This window comes from Sycon ciliatum, chromosome 1 (assembly GCF_964019385.1).
Source record: "Sycon ciliatum chromosome 1, ocSycCili1.1, whole genome shotgun sequence".
NCBI lineage: Eukaryota > Metazoa > Porifera > Calcarea > Leucosolenida > Sycettidae > Sycon > Sycon ciliatum.
The window spans coordinates 41,753,148-41,774,084 of NC_088643.1; the positions used below are offsets into that span (position 1 = coordinate 41,753,148).

General features: G+C 46.7%; 1 protein-coding gene across 1 annotated transcript; it reads right to left on the reverse strand.

The window, feature by feature from the left end:
* Window positions 1–1,709: 1,709 nt before the first annotated feature.
* LOC135826655 (uncharacterized) lies at window positions 1,710–15,478 on the reverse strand. The gene is made up of 3 exons (XM_065339259.1): window positions 15,102–15,478; window positions 5,264–6,456; window positions 1,710–2,402 (listed from the first exon to the last, which is right to left on the reverse strand). Exons 1-3 carry the CDS (start codon window positions 15,391–15,393, stop codon window positions 2,286–2,288), a joined length of 1,602 nt encoding a protein of 533 aa, XP_065195331.1. The 5' UTR covers window positions 15,394–15,478; the 3' UTR covers window positions 1,710–2,285.
* Window positions 15,479–20,937: the final 5,459 nt, after the last annotated feature.

Below are 20,937 nucleotides of genomic sequence, written 5' to 3' on the forward strand. Positions count from 1 at the left end.
TTACTTTTTTTAATAGTAGTACATGTAGTATTTATTTAACATCGAACAACTCAACAGTGTTGACACACAAATTCAAAGAGCGCCGATGAGGCAAAAAGGAAAAAGAAAAGTTAAAAGATGAGGCTATATCGACAATGTGAAGACCCAGTAAAGGTAAAGAAAGATAATGAAGAACATACATGGAGTGTGACTTGCACCAAGGAAAAAGAAGTCAATACGGATATACAACGGTCACTCAAGGATATACAACGTTCACTACACATTGGTAACTCGGCCAAAAAGGAAGTTAAGAAAGCGGTTGACCTGCATTGGGTCCTTCGACAAGTTGTTGAATTTCGGCATGAAATGCTTAGTGTGTGAAGAACTGCGGAGTTCAGAGTGTAGTGCATTATTTAAAGAACAATGCAGCATGGTTAGAAAAGGAATTGACACCATCAGAAGTACGAAATCTGTTCACTGCAATGGATGGGGTGGTAAGGCATCCGACGAGGATATTATCACGGCGGCCGATTTGGATCCTCACCCAAGATAATTCCAGGAGGGGGTTTGTATAGTTCGTTTCTACAGAAGCACTCACTGTGTTCCTCACGTCTATGCATACACCTCCAACCTTTCAGGTTGCAGGTGGTTAGGCAGGAGCAGTTTGGTTTGCATGCTCTATCTCTTCGGAACAATGTCATGCAGTGTATTGATATCGCTGCGTTGGAGATACTGTTGTCGAGCCACGTTTCTGTACCTGCCAAGATGTCTAGTGTATGCTGCTCCATGACGGCATGAGCTCTTCAATAATATGTGTTTTATGCCTCAAACTACAAATATTAATATGTCCAATGCGAATTGCGAGTCCCTGTGGGTAGGAAGTGGGGGAGAAATTAACATTAACGGGTACTGGGTGAGACTGGTTGGAAGGGGAAAAGGGGCGAGCCTGCGGATTTAGAATGGGACATCTACTTGGAAGCTGGCTTCGTCACTTTGGGGCTGTCTGCAAACGCCACTTGCATACTGAGTGGCCGATGGCTTCGGGCCAGAAGGCATAATCAATAAAATTAAAAAAAGAAAGGACCATACCAGGGATGCCACACTTGGAGGGAGAAAAATCTGTCGTGGTGGTCCAGGGGTTTCCCCCGGCGGGGGTGCAGGGGGCAGGGCCACCGTGGTGATTTTTTTTAGAAAAATGGTTTGCTGTTGGGGCCCCAGAACACATTTTTAACTGTCCAGCACACGCACTACAACCATGTCAATTATGAATTAATGGTCAACTGGACTAAAACGCGCTCAAAATAAAATAATCGGTTGTCCCTCTTGGGGAACAAAATCGGTCGGTTTGTCGGACAGGCGATCAAAAATCTGACGATTTCCGAAAAATCGGAGCAAGTGGCAGCCCTGCCATACATTTACAAGTTATCCATTTTGTCCAAGCTTATAATCGTTAGTGTTGGACAACGTGTAAACTTGTGGTCCTCTCTTTTTTATAATTTTAATCCTTGGCTCTCCATCCGAGTTTAATCAATAAAACGATTAAAATCCATGGCGGGGGGGGGGGGGGGGGGGTCCTCTGGGAATTTTGACATAGATGTACATGACATTGTACTTCTCCTCAAAACGGGCCTGGGATTGCTTTTGTCCACGGTGACATTAGTTTCATGCACATTGTGCAAGTATCATAAAATCTATGCTACCAAGTGCATTCCACTCTTCCACTTCCCAAGTGCATTCCACTCCAGTGTACTTGTGGGGATCTCTGAATTCAAACAACGATTATTTGTTCATAACTGTTCACGTACAGCCTACAGTACGTTATCTCTATGCCTATGGGCTGCAGCGCGGAATGGGACATGTATATGTAAGCACAACATGCATTCATTGTGTCTCTTACGGCCTCGGAAACGACGGGACAAAACAATAACGCCACAAATAAGTGCAGTGTAAAGCGAGCTGAAGGGGTTTGTTTGAGAGACACCCCACATCTGAGGTGCCTGGGTAAAGGTCATTCATTTGAGGGAATAGACAATCCATTTTCCTAAATAATCAAAACAACACAAAACAATACAGAACAATACGGAACATTACAGAACAATATACTTTGTAGATTATTTGTGAGCGATCCGTCCTCGAAATGCTTTTTTATTTTTTAACGAAACCTCCAAAAGACTTACACATACACTGAGACAGTAACAGATGCGCACCGCTAGACAGCCTGGTTGGTAAGGTTGGAGCATGTATGTCATTGGCGGTGGAACTTGATCAGCCCTACTGCCAACGCTGAGCATCTGATCAGACCGGCATCATATTGAAGGGAGGGATATGCTGTCCTCGTCATAACCTTGCTTGGTTCCGTCATGCTCCAGCTCTCCTGAAAGTGGGTAAGCGGCGAATTCATTCTTTCGGACTATGATTCTTTGCTGCACGCATCCAGAGGTGGACAACAGAGAACATAAAGCGTGTTTTATAAGAGCTCAGTGGACAACAGAGAACATAAAGCGTGTTTTATAAGAGCTCAGATGATGAACCAAGGAATAAATTTGTAATGTGGAAATAACTTCAAAATGTGGCATTACATAAAGAGTAGTTTATAATGACTTTAGTTCGGATGCAGCATGCTAGCAAGATAGGCATGCCTATCACTGTCAGAGTCAGTGTGAATGGTCATGAAGAACTGTGTAAGAAAAGCTTGCATAGTGATACCAAGAGTAGATAAACAGGAGTGTGCAACTTCGGGATGGGTTGGCGTGCGGCGGAATTTTTTGTTGACGTAATCTTTCTACGACGCACGTGCTGCGAGTCTTTTGGAAAGTTTTGCCTCATGCACTTGGCCGGGCTTTACATTACAAGGTCGGTGCCTAGCACGTACTCTCACACCGTTCTGCGGCAAAATGCGCGTTTTTCTGAAAAGAAGGTGACGTCAACAAAAATTCCGCCGCCGGCAGGGGAATCTGCAGATTGTGCAAAAGAGATCTGGAGTTGCACACTCTTGTTTATCTAATACCGTAGAATCCTGCGGATAAGCCCACCCGCGTATAAGCCCATGCCCGCGCATAAGCCCAGGGTTTGTTCGAACATCGCAAAGCTTCATCGTACAAGCCTATGGGCTTATGTCATACCGAGAGTCCATAAATTATGGACTCTTGGCCATACCATGTACATGTACATGTACGTAGTCATGCACATTATAGTTATATTCGTACATTTCAGCACAATCATCGGTTGTTTTTGTTTGCACATTGGTTTTCAGCAATGTACTTCTCACTTCCTTGATACTTTTCAATAGCTTGGTGTCAGCGTACAAGCCCATGCCCGCGTATAAGCCCATGTTCTTGTATAAGCCCACCGAAATGTCCTTGTGAAACAGATAAGCCCATAAGCCCATGGGCTTATCCGCGGGATTCTACGGTATTGGTGATACTGCTTGCACGTATTTCACAGAATTTTTCCCTGGGGTCTAAACATTTACAGTAGTGCTATGATGCAAGTCCGACCTTTCAGTACTTTCCTGGGCCCACTTTCAGAGGGATGTGAATACACTTGGAACCACATGTATAGTCAACTTCGCTAATAACGACACAATTTCCATGCCCAGAGCAAAGTCCCATCAAACTGTAACACCTTCACTAGTTTGAGGAAAAGAGACAAACGGGAAAAGTCTGAAGAAAACATTTGACTGTCCACTGTAATATATAAATATTACAGTGAGACTTCGGGTATAAGGACACTATTCTGATGCCCCGCCGAGTGTCGTTATACGTGAAGTTGACTGTACACCCCTAGTGTCAATTACTTGATGCTTCAACCACAACTACCCGTAACCAACAACCTCACATCTGCAAAATTACTTCAGTCACAGAATAAGTACAGTAGCAGGACACCAGCATCATCACAAGCCGCACAACCCTGTTTATCCCAATCTCCACTATCTGGATGCTCAATTATTTGGAATGGCTGCTGCGGGTTGTGTATGGCGGTGTACAATCCGCATTGTTTAGACTAGCGAGGACTGTGTGAACTACAATGTATCCTGTACAGTGTGAAAAGACAGGATATGCACAAGCACACAAAGGCTGGGTTTTACTCTTTGAAACAGGCCCAATACTTGACAGATAATCCTTTACGAACCTCTACGGATTCTAACTCAGTCAAATCAAGCTGAAGTACAGCAATAGAAAATATCTAGGTCAGTGCACTGCTGCTGTCTAGCTCTGGATATACATGTACATAATTGTACAGTGTCCTGGCTATCATCTTCAATCTCAATTTCGGGGGGGGGGGGGGTGGAGAGGGGCAGTTGATGCAGTTACCCCATTACCCATTTTTGCATTTCCCTAAAATGTCTTGCCATGCAAATGCAACGTAAGGGGCTCTCCCAGCCGAGCGAACGCTTTATGAACCCCCTCTTCGCGAATATCAACTGCATTTTTTGTTGAATGGCCTGAAAGAAGCCCGTAAAAATCGACAAATTAGTACGGGCGCCACTTCACAGGGGGGGGGGGGAGGCTCAATCAGAGTAGGGGGGGGGGGGGGGGGGGGCGCTGCCCCCTACCTCCTTTGGATAGAACCCTGTAACAATATAATGAAACAAAATGTACGTATCATCTTCGTCTAACTGAAGACCATCACCAGAAACTTAGAGATGTCGCATACAGATGCATGTACAGAATGACTGCACACATTAGCGTATTCATTGCGATTCTTAATGTACTTAGCAGTAGGGAGCGACAGATGGTTTAAGAATGAAGTTAAGATGGCATATCTCGACGCAGTTCATACAACCAGTCAGGAAGATGCTTCTCATACCGTGTCGAACGTTTTCGTTTCCTGCTTTTCAAGGATTGTATGCGGGAATGGCTCAAAATCTGGATGTCGTGGATAAATTTTTACTACCTCCTCCTAAGTGTTGTTATCTCTTTATTTTTCACCATAGAAGTTGTAGTCCTGTTCCTTTTTGAGCTTCAAGCACAGTGCTGCTAAAAGAAATCCGATTGGGTGAATCGGTTTGAGCCCCGCGCCAGTTTGAGCCCCGCACCAGTTTGAGCCCCGCACCAGTTTGAGCCCCGCACCAGTTTGAGCCCCGCACCAGTTCGCATCCCAGTATTCGCAGGTCTATGGCTGTACAGCGCCCGGCCAGGCATTCACTCACTTGATCGGATTTTCATTTGAGGAGAGCGGTACTTCTTCTTGAAATGCACAGTGTGTACTAGATGCACATTTACCATGTGTCTTGCTCCGCGGTTACTTTATATGTTTGTACATCAGGTTCAATGATTCTTACCGCCCTATCCAGCCGGTTTATTGCCATAGGAATATCTCCTTTGTCTGCCCATGAGAGAGCTCTTTTAAGGGCCTTAGCTGATGTGATGCGGTTATAGTGATCGTTAACTTGCAGGTTGGGTTGGAGACCAGCTTGAAGTTGCTTGACTCTGCGTACTTCCAGGGACGCTTCCTTCATCTCCAGCATACTTGTGATGACATTGAAGCAGGTCAGCTTAGCCTTGAGAATAGTAAACTCATCAAGCTCATTGGGTACATCAGGCTGATCCAAGCAGAACACACAGTCGCGGCATTCTTCTGACTGGATATCTGCCAGTGGCAATGTAATAGCAACACCACTACCACTTGATTGGGTACTTCGGCCCGCATAAGCTGCGATTATGTTACAATTGTTCTCAGCCGAGACTTCCAGGGATATATAACGCACAACTGTGCTAAGCAATCCACCCAAGCAGTCGGCAAATGACTCTGGAATCTTCTCCGAAGAGTCAATGTAGTAGTACATTCCATTACCAGCCTTACTCACTGCTTGCAACAACTCGGCATTGTTATCAGCACCAAAGCTAAAGGTGTAAATACTTGCAGCCACAATGTCACTAAGTTCAGTAGAATTAGCTATTGTAGAGGCTACTACAGGTGTTGTTGCTGGTGCCGACGCTACCTGTGGAGATGGTTGTAGTGGTGGATTTAATGCTGCTGGTGATAGAGTTGGCAGTTGTGATGGGCAGTGTTGTGGTGATGGTGGAGATGGAAGTGGTACTGTCGGTTCTGGTGATGGTGGAGATGGAGGTGGTACTGTCTGTTCTGGTGTTGGAGCCGTGAAAATGTTATGAGCACGGTAGTTGCCAGAAGGATACAAGCCACGGCGGCCTCGCTGTGTTAAGCAAGACATTATTCCTTGCTCTGAGATGTAGCCCGCATCGACCTCACCATCCGTCATCAGAAGAATAGACGACACAGATTTCTTCTTCTTTTCGGCATTTGTCTCTCCACTGGAATTTTCTTTCTGCAGATTTTCAATTATGGCCAACCCTTCCACAAGTCCTCCACATATATTTGTGCCTATTTTTGTATGCAAGAGCTCAATGAGAGAGGTTGCTTCGGCTTTCCCGCTCGCATCCATCCTCCAGAGTGAACCAGTTGATGTCACTTCCTCGTCGTAAACCACGATCCCCAGCTTGTCGTGTTCATTCACTATCAACATAACACATGAAGAGAAAGTCACATTAGATGAAGTCACACAGGAATTGAAGGTAGTCTCTGAATGATCAGGGCTGAGGCTGAAAAGTTTAAGCATACAATTTTAGGGGATACACATGTATAATAATTACTTCGAAATATAGCCTTCAAGGAGTTTCTGTCATAGCAGACCGGTGCACCAGCCCACAGAGGCATGCAGTATGTCATCGTGTACATACTGTTTTCTCTACCATTTTGTCTCAGTTTCCATTGACCGTGGTGGATTGTACCAAGTATTAGGTTCAACTGCTATGTTTGTGTGGAGACGAGCAACGCACAAGATACTGTGCATCATTCCAGGAGTTCTACTACTACTACTAGTACTACAGTCGTTGCCAAAAAATGCCGGCTAATGCCGATATCATGGATATAGTGGTATTTATTTATTTATGAAGTTGATTGTCGCAACTTCTAAGTTTTTAACTATTTATTAACTTTTTTATTCCAAGCAATACATGGCTGGGGTAGCCAATGACCAGGCCTTACGGGGTGTGTAGGATTTCACTTGCCACGGCTGCACTTGGTCTGGGACGCGTCACAAACACAGTATGTAGATCTACTATAATTGTAGTATAATGTCATGTAACAGTATGTTGACATAAATAATTATAAAAAATATGTATCTAATATTGACTGAGTACGAGGTCAATATAGGAAATAAAAGCCGAGTAAAAGACCGAGGCGAAGCCGAGGTCTTTTACGAGGTTTTAATTTAATTTTTAATTTCCTATACTGACCAAGTACGAAGTCAATATTAGATTTATCACGACAAACAGTCCGTATTTCAAATTCCAAAACGATAACCTCGTGAATCCCGGTTTTATGATTGCACAACCGTTGCACCACCACCTACTCATGCAGTGACAATGCTGCACTAGGCACTGTTCAACTGCGCGACTAGTCCTAAGCAGTCAATATAGCCCTAAGGAGTGAAATATGCAGGAATATTTGACTGCTTAGGTATGGCAAAAATCTATGTGAGTCAATACTAAGGGGCCGTCCGTAAATATCGATGTTTTTTTAGAGACGATATTGGTGCTTCCCTCCCTTGACCCCCCCCCCTCCCCCCAGAAGACGCACATGTACATCTAGATCATGGAATCAATATTTTTGGATGCTCATTTTTTTCCTTTTTTTGGCAATAATATGAACCCTGGCTGCTCTCTTGGGCCGCTTTCCATTTGCCAACCTCAGGAACGAACTCGCGGACACCGGCTTCATTGTCCTTTAGACTACTCCATTTTGCCTGCGCTTGTCGAACAACATCGGCACGGACTGCGCCATCACCATAACGTTCCACGAACGCATCAATGAACTCTTCGTATGAAGAGGGATTCGACTTTTTGTAAATTCCTGTATCGACTACACAACCCCCAAACAACGTCAACTGTTTCGTTTTCCGTTTCTTGGGCGGTGGTGAAGACGACATTTTCACAGCTAACCTGTCACTTTGCCATGGCCATGCGGTTCACAACTTCCTCAACTTCTCTCTCGACAATGGAATTCCGAACTTTTCCGTTTGAGAAATTTTTTTCCTTGAAATTAATCCTTGCTGGTTTTTTTCATCTAAATGTCCCGCTATTATCTGCAGAGGTGATTTCTTCCCTCGTCGATTTCTTTCCTGCTTTTATACCTCGATATTTAGGTACTTGTTTCCCTTCTTCCCATGCTTCATCTTCCACTCTCCTCTCCCCCATTTCCCCATTTTTCTTGCGATATTTATGTGGGAGACTTCCGTGATAAGCATCCATTTGCTTTTGGAGAATCCTTTTAAATAAATACAATACAATACAATACAAAGAACAAACTTCAGGCACGGCCAGTCAAAATTCACATTTTACATGAAAAGATGAGGGCGCTGGCGCGCTAGCGCTACCCGTGCAGTACAACTCATCGTACAAAAAGCGTTCAAAGTGCAACTCATCGTGTACTGGTGTAGCCAAAGCGGCTACGCTCGGGCTTGAATTTTTTAAAATCCTTGTTCAGACAGTGAAGACTGTAAACTCTTGTGGAGTTCGTCCGTGTTTGTTCGCACTGCCTCTACGTCTTGAAAAAGGTCTCCTGCAGGCATCGTTCGGCCGAATTTCCACAATCAATAGCTCATTCTTTTGCTCTTGGAATTCGCCATGGGCGAACAGCTTCCAATTTTTGATTTTGTTCTTGTGTCGCGAGTTTTAGCTCCGCGAACGGAAGCTGGTTTCACATTTCTTGTATAGCCATTTAGACGTCCGCGTGCAGGGATCGGTGAAACTTCAGATATTTACATCGATATTTTTCTGATGCTCGAAAAGACGCACATGGCTCAAACCCCCTCCCCCCCAGACGCACCAATATCGTCTCTAAAAAAACATCGATATTTACGGACGGCCCCTGTTATGTTATGACGTAATGCCGTACAACTTTAGCTCTACTGTGTATGCACGCACGCATATCTTTGAAGGTCTTCTCTGTCGTTTACAGATTGAATCTTGTCAGTTTTTCTACTTCGTATATTCTAACCAATAAACTACTTGTCTCTTGTCTACCGAACCTAACATGGCGCAGTGAACAGGATGAACCTAACATGGCGCAGTGAACTACTAGTAACCTGAGTACGGAATACTTGACAGCCTGTAGTTGTCCGTGAATTCTGTAGCCTTTTATCTTCAAACGATCGATCGTGTAGCAGAAGTGTCTTGTAGTTGTAGAATTTGTAGAATTGTCGTGATGGCGGAACCTGGAATTTCCCCAATCAGTGCTGAAATCGTATCCCTGCTCGCCTTGATGCAGCAGCAGATGAAAGCGGCTGAGGCACGCGAGACTCGCCTCACCACACTGGTCGAAAACGCAACGCGCGACAACCAGGCACCACCCAGCACTTCGACATCCTGCAGTCAGAAGCCGATTTCTGTCGAGCGACCGGTGTTGCTCAGCACTGCAACCATGGCCGATTTCACGGCATGGGAGGAGGCTTGGAGAGATTATGCTGTGTGCCAGCACCTCGCCAGCCAAAGTCGTGAGACTCGGGTGTCCGCTCTTCGCCAGGCGTTCGATGCCGACATTCGTCGTTTCATGCGCGAAGATGTGATTGTCATCTCCCACAGTGCCGATGCTCCGGAGATCATCATAGCAGTAAAAGCGTACATCCGACGCCAACGGAACCCCCTCCTAGATCGAATTGCGTTTTACGATAGAAAGCAGCAGCGCAATGAGTCATTTGACTCCTTCTTTACTGCAATGAGGGAGCTGTTTGCACAGTGCGATTTCCCTGATATGGAGCTGTGCAGTACGTGTACACCTCAGCTACGCAGTACTTGTCCCCAGAGCCTCCGCAAGGTGACGGACGACATGATGCGAGACCGCATCGTAGTTGGCATAGCCAACGACGACACGCGCCATAAGCTCCTGGCAGCTCCGTCCCTCACCTTGGAAACCGCGGCCAAGATCTGCAGGGCTGAAGAAGCCGCACAGCAGACCGGTGACGGCATGGTACCGGCATCCGTGAATGCCGCAACAAGGTCATCGTATCAACACAGCAAATCCGCTTTGGTTAGTAAGCCGAAATCTGCTGCAGCTGACAAGCCGGCGAAGTGCTCGCAGTGCGGACGATCCCAGCACACGAAGTCAATGTGTCCTGCCAAGGGCAAAGAGTGCCGTAAGTGTAAGGGCAGGGATCACTTCGCGGCAATGTGCCGCAAGACCATCGCATGCCTCACCATTCACGCAGTGCAGGCTGGTGACAAAGTGATGCTGTCAACACGTCTTGACGACAACGACCGGTCGTGCACGTTAGAGTGGTTGCCAGATACTGGCTCGGATGTTGATGCTATTGGTGCTAGTCATCTCCGCAGACTTGGTGGCAGTGTAGCTGATCTGGAACCTGACCCCGACCAGGTTGTCGCTGTGAACGGTCAGCCATTGACCAGCTTGGGAACTGTTCCCGCCAGGGTTGTCGCTCGTGATGTCACGCACACCACTCGTCTACATGTGTATGACGAACTCAGTAGCGCATTGCTGTCGCGCTCCTCGCTCAAGGCGTTAGGTTTCTTGCCGCCTAACTGGCCACAGATCGCTTCAGTGACACAAGGGACATCCCGTTCTGCAGAGCACAGCAACCCTACACCAGACCAGCGTGTACGTATCCGCCAGGACCTCCTCGACGAGTTCGCTGACGTATTTGCAGAGGACACGCTCCGACCCATGGACGGTCAGCCGATGCACATCCAACTCGCGCCTGACGCCCAGCCGTTCAAGTTGAACAATGCCCGTTGGTTACCTTACGCCTATCGTGACCAGGTGAAACTCCAGCTGGACAAGATGGTCGCAGATGGCATCATCGCACCGGTCTCAGAGCCAACGGAGTGGTGTCACCCCATCGTCATAGCCGAAAAGAAAGGCACTGCAGAAGTCCGGATGACGGTGGATTTCACTAAGCTTAACAAGCAAGTCGCCCGGCCCGCGCATCCCATGCGCGCACCTCGCGATGTTGTTTCTAACCTTGGTAATGCCCAGTATTTTACCAAGCTGGATGCTCGCCACGGCTACTGGCAGGTCCCCTTGGACGAGGAGTCCAGAAGCTTGACCACATTTATCACACAGTGGGGCAGATATCAGTACCTGCGGAACCCACAAGGTCTGATTTCTGCTGGCGACGAATTCAACCAGCGGACCGATGCAGCATTCGCTGGTATTGAGCAATTCTCCAAGGTCGTGGATGACTGCCTGGTCTTCACTGATTCCTTTGAGCAGCACCTGGAACGAACTCGTGAAGTTCTTCAACGCGCTCGTCGGTATGGTATCACCCTGTCAGCCAAGAAGTTTGCTTTCGCCGAGACCGAGATCAATTTCTGCGGCTACGTGATAAACAAGTCCGGCTGGAAGACAGACCAGGAAAAGACCCGCGCTATCACCGACTTCGAGATCCCTGCCAATCGCACTGACTTGCGATCATTCATGGGTCTCGTCAACCAGTGCAGTGATTTCAGCTCAACCATCGCCGAACACGCAGCGCCTCTCCGCGGTCTGCTGAAAGCCAAGAATGAGTTTCTCTGGCTACCCGAGCACACAGTCGCTATGGACGCTGTGAAGCAAGCACTTGTTGACCCACCGTTATTGGCCTTCTTCGACCCGTCAGCACAGACACGTCTCGAGTGTGACGCAGCTAGGACCAAGGGTCTCGGATTTGGCCTCTGGCAGTACCAGAATAATTCGTGGCGCCTCATTCAGTGCGGCAGCAGATTCATCACCGACACTGAATCCCGGTACGCAATGATCGAACTGGAGATGTTGGGTGTCGCCTGGGCCATCCGAAAATGCCACACCTATCTTGCTGGCATGTCGTTTCATGTAGTTGTTGACCATCAGCCCCTTGTTCCAATATTGAACACATACACACTGGACCAGGTTGAGAATCCTCGGCTCCAACGTCTGATGACCAAGGTACAACTCTATCAATTCGACGTCTCGTGGCGCAAGGGTTCTGAGCATGCCTTTGCTGACGCCTTGTCGCGTGCTCCAGTGCAGAACCCGGTTGCCGATGATCTCCTGGGAGAAGCCGACTCGCTATCTGGACAAGCCATCCGTGCATGCCTTCAGCAGGATGACTCCGGATCAGCACTATTTGGTCTTCCGTTCCACGAGCTCCGCGATGCCGCTCAGTCTGACGTTGATTACGTGCAGTTAGTCTCATATATTCGTGACGGCTTCCCTTCTGCCAGACGTCACATGCCACCTGCTCTCGCTCCGTATTGGAATGGCCGTGAGCACCTCACCCTGGATAACGGCATTGTCCTCCGTGGCTCTCGTCTTGTTGTGCCCCAGTCTCTACAACGCCGTGTACTGACTGACCTGCATTCGTCTCACCAGGGCCTGGAACGTACCAAGCGTCGTGCGCGTCAAGTGGTTTACTGGCCGAGGATGAGTGATGACATCACAGCCCTGATCCGTGCCTGCCCTGTCTGTCGTGAGCTCCAACGTTCGCAGCAGAAGGAGCCATTGATGCGCGAGCCACAGCCGACATTTCCATTCGAGTATGCCAGCGCAGATCTCTTCTCCTGTCAAGGCTGGCAGTTCCTGGTATATTCTGACCGTCTGTCCGGCTGGCCGTGTGTAGCTCGAATTGGCCGTACCGCTACCTCCCATGACATCATTTGTCACTTCCGCCGTTGGTTCGCAGATGTTGGCGTACCGCGCAAGATATTCACTGATGGAGGCCCGCAGTTTGCCGCTTCCCGTGTACGTGAGTTCTGTGAGCGTTGGGGTGTGGAACAGTGCTTTTCCACCCCACACTACCCTCAATCCAATGGCCACGCGGAATCAGCAGTGAAAGCAGTGAAACTGCTCATTGAGAAGACGACCCGGAATGGAGATCTGGATGTAGACTCCTTCCAACGCGGACTGTTGGAGTGGCGCAATACTCCCCGCCCTAATGGCAGCAGCCCCGCCCAAGTGTTGTTCGGTCAGTTCCTCCAGTCGTTTGTGTTCGCCCACCGTGCCAGCTTTGATCGACACTGGATTGCGTCTGCTGAAGCTGTGGACTCTGTAGATCCGAAAACACATTATGACAAATCGGCACGCTCTCTCCATTCTCTACGGATTGGCACCCATGTTGATGTTCAGCACCACCAGACCAAGCTGTGGTCCATGCGTGGCGTCATTGTAGCAATTGGCAGTTGGCGCGACTACTTCGTCAAGATGCCCAGTGGCCGTGTCCTCTGGCGTAATCGCCGCTTTCTCCGTCCGTATGTTCCCCCGTGTGTTGACTCCGCTAGTCATACCCCTTCCCCAACTTCATCAGTACGTGTACCTACTGACGCCGCTACCCAGCCTGTTCGTCGTAGCACTCGTATTCGCAAGACACCTGATCGTCTCACCATTACATCTACGTCTGGACAGTCATATGTGTGACAATGTTTGTCTGTAGCATTTGGTCTCATCTTGACATCATGCCTATGTCATTTCATCTCGTCTGTTATGACTTTATTTATTTATTTTTGTTGAGACAAAACCAGGTTTTATCTCAGAAGGGGCGTGAGAGTATAATAATTATGTTACTGTGTTTGTTATTTTGTGTCCGGTTGACACCCATGGAATTTTATCTTCGAAGGGGCGTGTTATGTTATGACGTAATGCCGTACAACTTTAGCTCTACTGTGTATGCACGCACGCATATCTTTGAAGGTCTTCTCTGTCGTTTACAGATTGAATCTTGTCAGTTTTTCTACTTCGTATATTCTAACCAATAAACTACTTGTCTCTTGTCTACCGAACCTAACAGCCCCTAAGGGAGTGATAACGACTATTATCACTCCCTAGCCCTTAGTATTGACTCCCATAGATTTTTGTCATACCTAAGCAGTCAAATATTCCTGCATATTTCACTCCTTAGCGGGCTTACTAGTAGGGCTATTGACAGCTTATATTCGACTTTTTTTTAGGGAATAAACCCGTGCTTTGGCTATCCCTTTCCCAAAGATACTCGCCACTTTCTTCGGAACATTTGGTTGTTTTGGAAGAAATCGCAAATTTCACAACTTTCTTCGTTTTCACGAACTAATTCGCAACTTTGAGCAGAGAAGCGCCGTGGAGGAGACCATTGAAATGTCGATGATGCTCCCCTTCAACAAGAAGCGCTGAAACATTGCATCAAATCATCATGACAAGTGTACTTCTCAAAGAACATGTGCATGATGTACATGTGCATCGTACATTTGTTGGTTGACAGTATGTTACAAGGCGGAGGAGCACTGTGTTCGGGAACAGGGGCTTTACTACAACCATCCACGGTTGGCAGAGCCCCGGCCTTGCTATCATTTGAACAGGCGTGCTGTCAACCAACAACATTTTTTCAACAAAACAAGGTTTAGGCCGAGTAAAAAAAATTACTAGATGATCGTCCTTTTTTTTGGAAAAATCGGGGAGGGCGGGAGGATTTTATTTTTATTTTTTTACTTTTTACCCTCTCATGCACACAGTGTACACAACAACATCAAGGTTTTTTTTCTCTTTTTTTCTTTTTTTTTCTTTTTTTCTTTTTCTTTCTTCAGCAGATCGATACTGACGTTGTGATATACTAGTAGTATGTGGTCCATATAGTAAAACTCACGATTTAAAAAATAAAATATTTCTTGGGGCGCTGACAAAAACTGGGGCGGACGGGGACGATCATCTAGCTTTTTTTTTTACTTGGCCTTATCCATGTACTAGTATATACATGTACTTGCATACTGTGGCAGCACTGAGCAATGACGCTATGAAGTATGATAATTATGGCATTAGTGCACAAGAACTCGCTCATTTTTGAGTTGCGATATCAGCAACTTTTGAGCTTTTTCTGAAAATATGGATGCGATTTCAGCAGCTTTCACTTGTTTTGGCACGGTTGCGAAAAGCATAAGACATACAAGTAGTTGCAAAATATGTTGGCATCTTTGGGAAAGAGCTAGCTTTGGCTAGTCGTGATAAATCTAACTTTGACTTCGTATTAGGTCAGTATGAAATAAAAACCTTGTAAAAGACCTCGGCTTCACCTCGGTCCTTTACTCGGCTTTTACTTCCTATATTGACCCGCGTACTCAGTCAACATGGTCAACGACGGGTTACGTATTACAGAATCCACTCACATTGTCGGATGACGAAGTGCATAGTTTCCTTCACCATGTCAAGTTTATCTCGCCTCCCCATGCCAGTACTTATATCAATCACGGCGACTAACTCCAGCGGTGCCCGAAACGTCCCACTGATTTTGTTGTCTTCATCCTCCTGGCACCGAGGCGCTTGAACGCTGACCACCACCCAAGTTTTCTCCTCGCCAGAGTACTGATGATACCATGGATACTGTCTGAATTCTGACTCGCAGACCAATCCGATTTCATTGGATGCCCGCCCAGCTGAGACGGTTGCCGTGGACGTCATTCTGTCAACAATACGAGGACTTGCGTTGCAGTAAGCTCGACGACGTAGAATGTAGCAAAACACAAACTGACTACTATTTTATTAGTACGAGAGAGTAGAATGAACTGATATTATTAGTCACTGCTACTTGTACTACTGGTTTCGCGCCCCCTTGTTGGACTGCTTGTGAGACTTACCACCTCTCCCCCGCCGCTAGGCGCTGCCTCTGTCACCATGCTATCTCAGGCGCTAGATGCGTTGGTGGCCTGGCACAAGCCAAACAAATTTTAAAAATATTTTTTGATTGGTGTATTACTCAACACCACCAACACAGTTCCCAAACTTTGCTAGTGCAGGACAATATTGGAAAACAGAAATAACAGCTAACGCCGCAAGTATGAGAATTCTTGAGATCATAGCCTGGTGAAATGTAGAGTGTTTTGAACTGGGCGGTATTGTAGAGAAGGAAAAATCATTACTATATTCAATAAAATTATAAAGGCCTTTGGCTTTGCCAACCTACGGGGCTGACAGCAGAAACTTCCGTGCGTGTGTATTTGTAAAAGTGGACCGCAAAGAGTGGACTCATGACACTCAAGTCTCAACTTTTGCGTTCTGTCCTCCTATGCAGCCTTTTGTCTTCTTCTAGCACCTCACACTTCACAGTTAGTTAGTCACACCAGATAGGACGGACAGAGCCTTAGGCTGTGTTTACATGAGAAATTTCAACCCGGCCGGGTCGAGTTCAGCCCGGGTTGAAAGTCTGTACGATAGACAAAAGAGGTGAGCGTTTACATGAAGACAGTTGACCCGGGTCAAATACTGATATGCCGCCAAAAGTCCACTTCTACAGTCCTCTATGGTCACGTGAATCCGTTCGCGCGAAATTTGCATGTGCAGTGCTGTTCAAACCTGGCGCGAGATACGCACAGAAGTACGTTTGTACGATTTTCTTGACCCGGGTTGGTTTCAACCCTCCCCTTGGGGGGAGGGTTGAAATCAACCCGGGGCGAAATTTCAACCCGGGTCAAGCGCAATGCGTCATGTAAACGCGCCATTCACTTTGTGCACATGGGGGGTTGAAATCTGACCCGGGTCGAACTCAACCCGGGTTGAAACGCCTCATGTAAACACAGCCTTACACTAAACAGATGAAGGGGGGGGGGGGGCTCCTTGCTGCGCCACCGGGTACTACAACCGTTTAGAACGAGGTCTGTCTCGTTGTCCAGGAAACGACCAATCAGCGACATTCCCGCCAAGGGCCTTATCAGAGTTTAAAGCCCGCTCAATCGTTATTTTACTACTCTTGATGACGCGTCGAGGGCCTTGGATTAGTTTAAAGCCCGCTGAATAATACTCTAAACTGGTGCGTACAACTCCCTGTATGCATTAATAGTACGGTGCAGATAATGAACTCTGCATAACGTGTACGGTGTACTACTAAAAGCTACGCAATTCAGAAGTGTGTACGGCTTTTGCCTCCCGTATTCTTTCATCTGTACGAATTTTCTTTGTCAACAGCTTGCGGAAACCTATAAAAAGCGAGGATCAAAGTCATTAGAGCTATCGACAAGGGGCTCTCAAAGCCCCTAAATAGCTCCACAAGCTACATACATGTATATGAATAAGAATGAAGCTCGCAATAAGAGCCCAGCATTTCATTTGCTTCCATTCTACTTTTAGTAGTCGTAAGTGGTGCTGAGTTACCATAACTTACCAGAAGAAAATATTCTTTCATACCACACCAAGTCTCTCTGCACACAAACCACAAAACTACCCCATATATTGGTACACAAGCATAATGGAAGTGAGATAATACATGTAACCTCGTTCTAAAATAGTTAGTGCATGGCAGGGAGGGTCTTATGGCTTGTTTGTGCCCTTCAGGTTAGCCCTCGGGCCTACGGCCCTCAGGCTAACCTTTCGGGCACTAACAAGCCATAAGGCCCTCCCTGCCATGCACTAACCTATAAATATGGTCCAGCGGATGATGCCTGCATTTTATTCGGCAATGGCCTATGGGACTATCCGAGCATCAGAGCATTATGGAGCATTAGAAAGGACAAAACGAGCATTTTGTGCGATTTGAGAGGCATTTGGACTTCCATAGTGGATAATATCGGGAAATCCCAGCTTTTTGGCAACAATCGGCTACACTCATGAGGTAGGAACGGATTTCACGCGGGCTGGATTCTGCGCTACTGCCCTCGTACTCGTGCAGGAACCTGTACATACTGGCTCATTTCTCGCCTGCTCTCACTTAGGCTTCAGACTCATTTCAGAGACACAGTAGATCAACGGTAGTTACGATAATGTGCATTCCCTTTTCCGTGCACTGGAATGATGTAGGATACATGCAGCAGGCTACTGGCACTGTGTAAAGTTGTGGTTAACAGCAGGAAGGGGTGTGCGAGTTTGCCGTCGCAGCATTTCTGCTATTTCTGCTCCTTTTTTGGTCGTTTTTTGAACAAGAACTCTCCAATTTTGAGTTGCGATGTTAGCAACTTTTGAGCTTTTCAGAAAATATGGATGCGATTTCAGCAACTTGCACTTGTTTTGGCACGGTTGTGAAAAGCATAAGTTGCGAAAAATAATGGCATCTTTGGAAAGGCTAGCAAATGCAAGGAGGAAACTGTTTTGTCGAAAACATAGAGAGTCATGGGGGCGAAGTGAATATCGAAAAGCGGAAGAGAAGTTTCTCGTTGTGCCTCAGGCTCTGAAGATAGCGTGACTAGGCTAGTAGCGATACTGAAGTAGACGCCGATCCTTTGATAAATTTGGACCAGGCTGAAAGAGCAGCTACAAGTAGAAAGAGATGCATGTTGTTCCGACGAACTGCCTTGCGGAGTCCAGCCGAACCAGCTCGAAAAGAAGTAGAATTTCTCATGGATTCAGCACCAAGTTGTTATGAGCACTCCGCAGCAGCGCGTATCTGAGTTTCCTAATGAAACACGTACAGTTGGATGTGGACTGGCGCCACTGTGCTCGCAAGTTGGGCCAAGACAGCAGTAGCAGTGACTGAGTCAAGTGCTATCAACAAAGAAGAGTATTCTTGTGTCAATGTTCAATGTTGCAACACCACTAGGAGAAGAAGATTATGAAAGTAAAGGAAGTAGAGCATCAAAATATTCTGGCCACATTTTTTTCACGCTCACCGCAAATGGAAGGGATCTGGATCCAAGACCAGCCTAATATCTGCTGTTTCAGATAAAAAGATTATTCACAGAACCAATGCAGTCACGGCCCGGGGGGGGGGGGGGGGGGGGGGGGAGGGTCGGACAGCGTGTCTGCAGGCAGGACAACCAGTTGCCATGATAAACCTCATCCCAATGATCCCTAACATAGTTTACACTTGTCACTCCATGGATAATGTCGGGATTGTATATGTATACGCTATTCAGCCATAGCCCTGCGTCAAAGCTGCAATGGAGAGGAACCACTGGCGAATGTCTTATAGTGCCACAAGTTCTGGTGGAGTAGTGTAATGGGTAGCCGAGTGGTAGGCGCGGTGTAATCAACAAGAGTTATCTTTTATTCTATTTCTTTCAGGTACACACCTGAGATATAATTATTAGTGAAAGAAGAAGCGGCAAGTAAATAACTTTCTCTCCGGTGCTCACCTAGAGGCTGATTTCTTCTTCTTCGAGTTAGCTTTCGTTGCTATCTAATCTAATCTAATTAAAACAGAAAAACGCAGCTGCTTTTATGCAGCAGACGCCGTACGCTTATATGCGGAGATACACTAAAATTAATATACATAAGGTCTTTCCGTATTAGTTCCGTACTGCTTCCGTATTGGTCGGGCAGGGATACTACACCCTCCCTTCCTACAGATAATCACGCCCTCGTGATTTTCAAAAAATTAGCGAAGAGTTACGAACACAGCGCCAACCGGAAGATGGCAAATTATATCGGAAATGATAACGTTTAGAGTAGACAGAAGAAATGAACTGATAACAAATCATAAAGTAGAAGCACACCAGGTTCACACGACCTCACGGGGTCAAAAGGGGAAATAACTGTTCTCCAAATAGGACCTGAAAATCCACAGCACTCTTGCTGCACAACGCTGGCACAACCCGCCAGGAACATCGCAGTTCAAAAACCGAACTGAATACACTATAACTATAAGGGGCGTTGTCACACACATTGTCCCACGTTAGCTGGGTAAACCGTGGCTCACCATGATCAGACGCCTACCAAACTAAACTGGATTCACACACTCGCATAAAGGAAGACTGAAAAGAACAGGGAGACTGAAGGAAGAAAGGAAAGAAAATGCCATACCTAGAATCAGCGTTAGTAACCACGGCGGCGGCTGAAGCTACGGCGGAGGGCAAGCCAGGTTTTATCTTCATCTTGGTTGAGCCGGTCACTCAGAGCGGCTAGCTCGGCGTCAGACAAATGACCTCCCTCCTCGTCCTGAATCGTGGTCTTCACATTGTCGATAGCATCGCTTTGCGCGACGTAAAGAGTGATGGTCTAGCCAGGAAGAGTGTTGATGAAAATCTGCATCCCACCACGGAGGTGAAGTACCAAAATAATGAAGAGTGGACTCCTGCTTCCGACTGCGTGCCGGCGAAAATCAAACGCTGTTGGTCTTGGGGAATACCCTCCTTGTCTTGGGCAGCAGCCTGCCTGTTGTCGTCCTTATCAGCTTCGCCATCACCACCGGTAGTATACATGTAGGTAGCGGGTTGCTTGGAATCGCCATCGAAGTCTCCAGTGTGTGCCGTGCGGAGAGAAGGGTGATCCACGCTAGCACCCTGACTGTGCTGCAGGATAATAAGCAGGGCCAGGCCCAGGAAGGTAAGACACATGATTCTCATCTTGATTCGTCGCACGAAGCTGCAGCGGGTTGAGCCATGGCCTGGGGGTCTGGGGTCGAATCACGTTGTTTTATTTAAAACTACACCGCTGCCACCAATGTAATGGGTAGCCGAGTGGTAGGCGCGGTGTAATCAACAAGAGTTATCTTTTATTCTATTTCTTTCAGGTACACACCTGAGATATAATTATTAGTGAAAGAAGAAGCGGCAAATAAATAACTTTCTCTCCGGTGCTCACCTAGAGGCTGATTTCTTCTTCTTCGAGTTAGCTTTCGTTGCTATCTAATCTAATCTAATTAAAACAGAAAAACGCAGCTGCTTTTATACAGCAGACGCCGTACGCTTATATGCGGAGATACACTAAAATTAATATACATAAGGTCTTTCCGTATTAGTTCCGTACTGCTTCCGTATTGGTCGGGCAGGGATACTACAGTAGTTGATGAGCTTGGGATGATATTCTTCAATTTTTTGACTTTCACCTTTCCATCCTTTCTATCAACATAATCCTTTGTTGTTGCTGAGTCGTTCTCTGTTGACTGTCGGAGGTTGACGATGTGATTCAATCCCATGTTAAGATTTCCTACCATCTGATTGAGTCCATTAGTCCAGAGAGTCTGTCTCTGTGATGTGTTTAGATGTTCCGATGTCACCACAGATGTTCCTGTTGATGGTTGCTTCACATTCACAATTTCCATTCCACCCATGTCAAGATTTCCTTTCATTTTCAGTATAC

What these genes read in the sequence shown, in the direction of transcription:
- LOC135826655 (XM_065339259.1), bottom strand. Translation starts at nt 15,393, where the DNA reads ATGACGTCCACGGCAACCGTCTCAGCTGGGCGGGCATCCAATGAAATC. An exon ending in GCACTTCGTCATCCGACAAT is followed by an intron (nt 6,457 to 15,101) that starts GTGAGTGGATTC and finishes TTATGTTGATAG; the next exon opens with TGAATGAACACGACAAGCTG. An exon ending in TAAACCGGCTGGATAGGGCG is followed by an intron (nt 2,403 to 5,263) that starts GTAAGAATCATT and finishes GGATGCGTGCAG; the next exon opens with CAAAGAATCATAGTCCGAAA.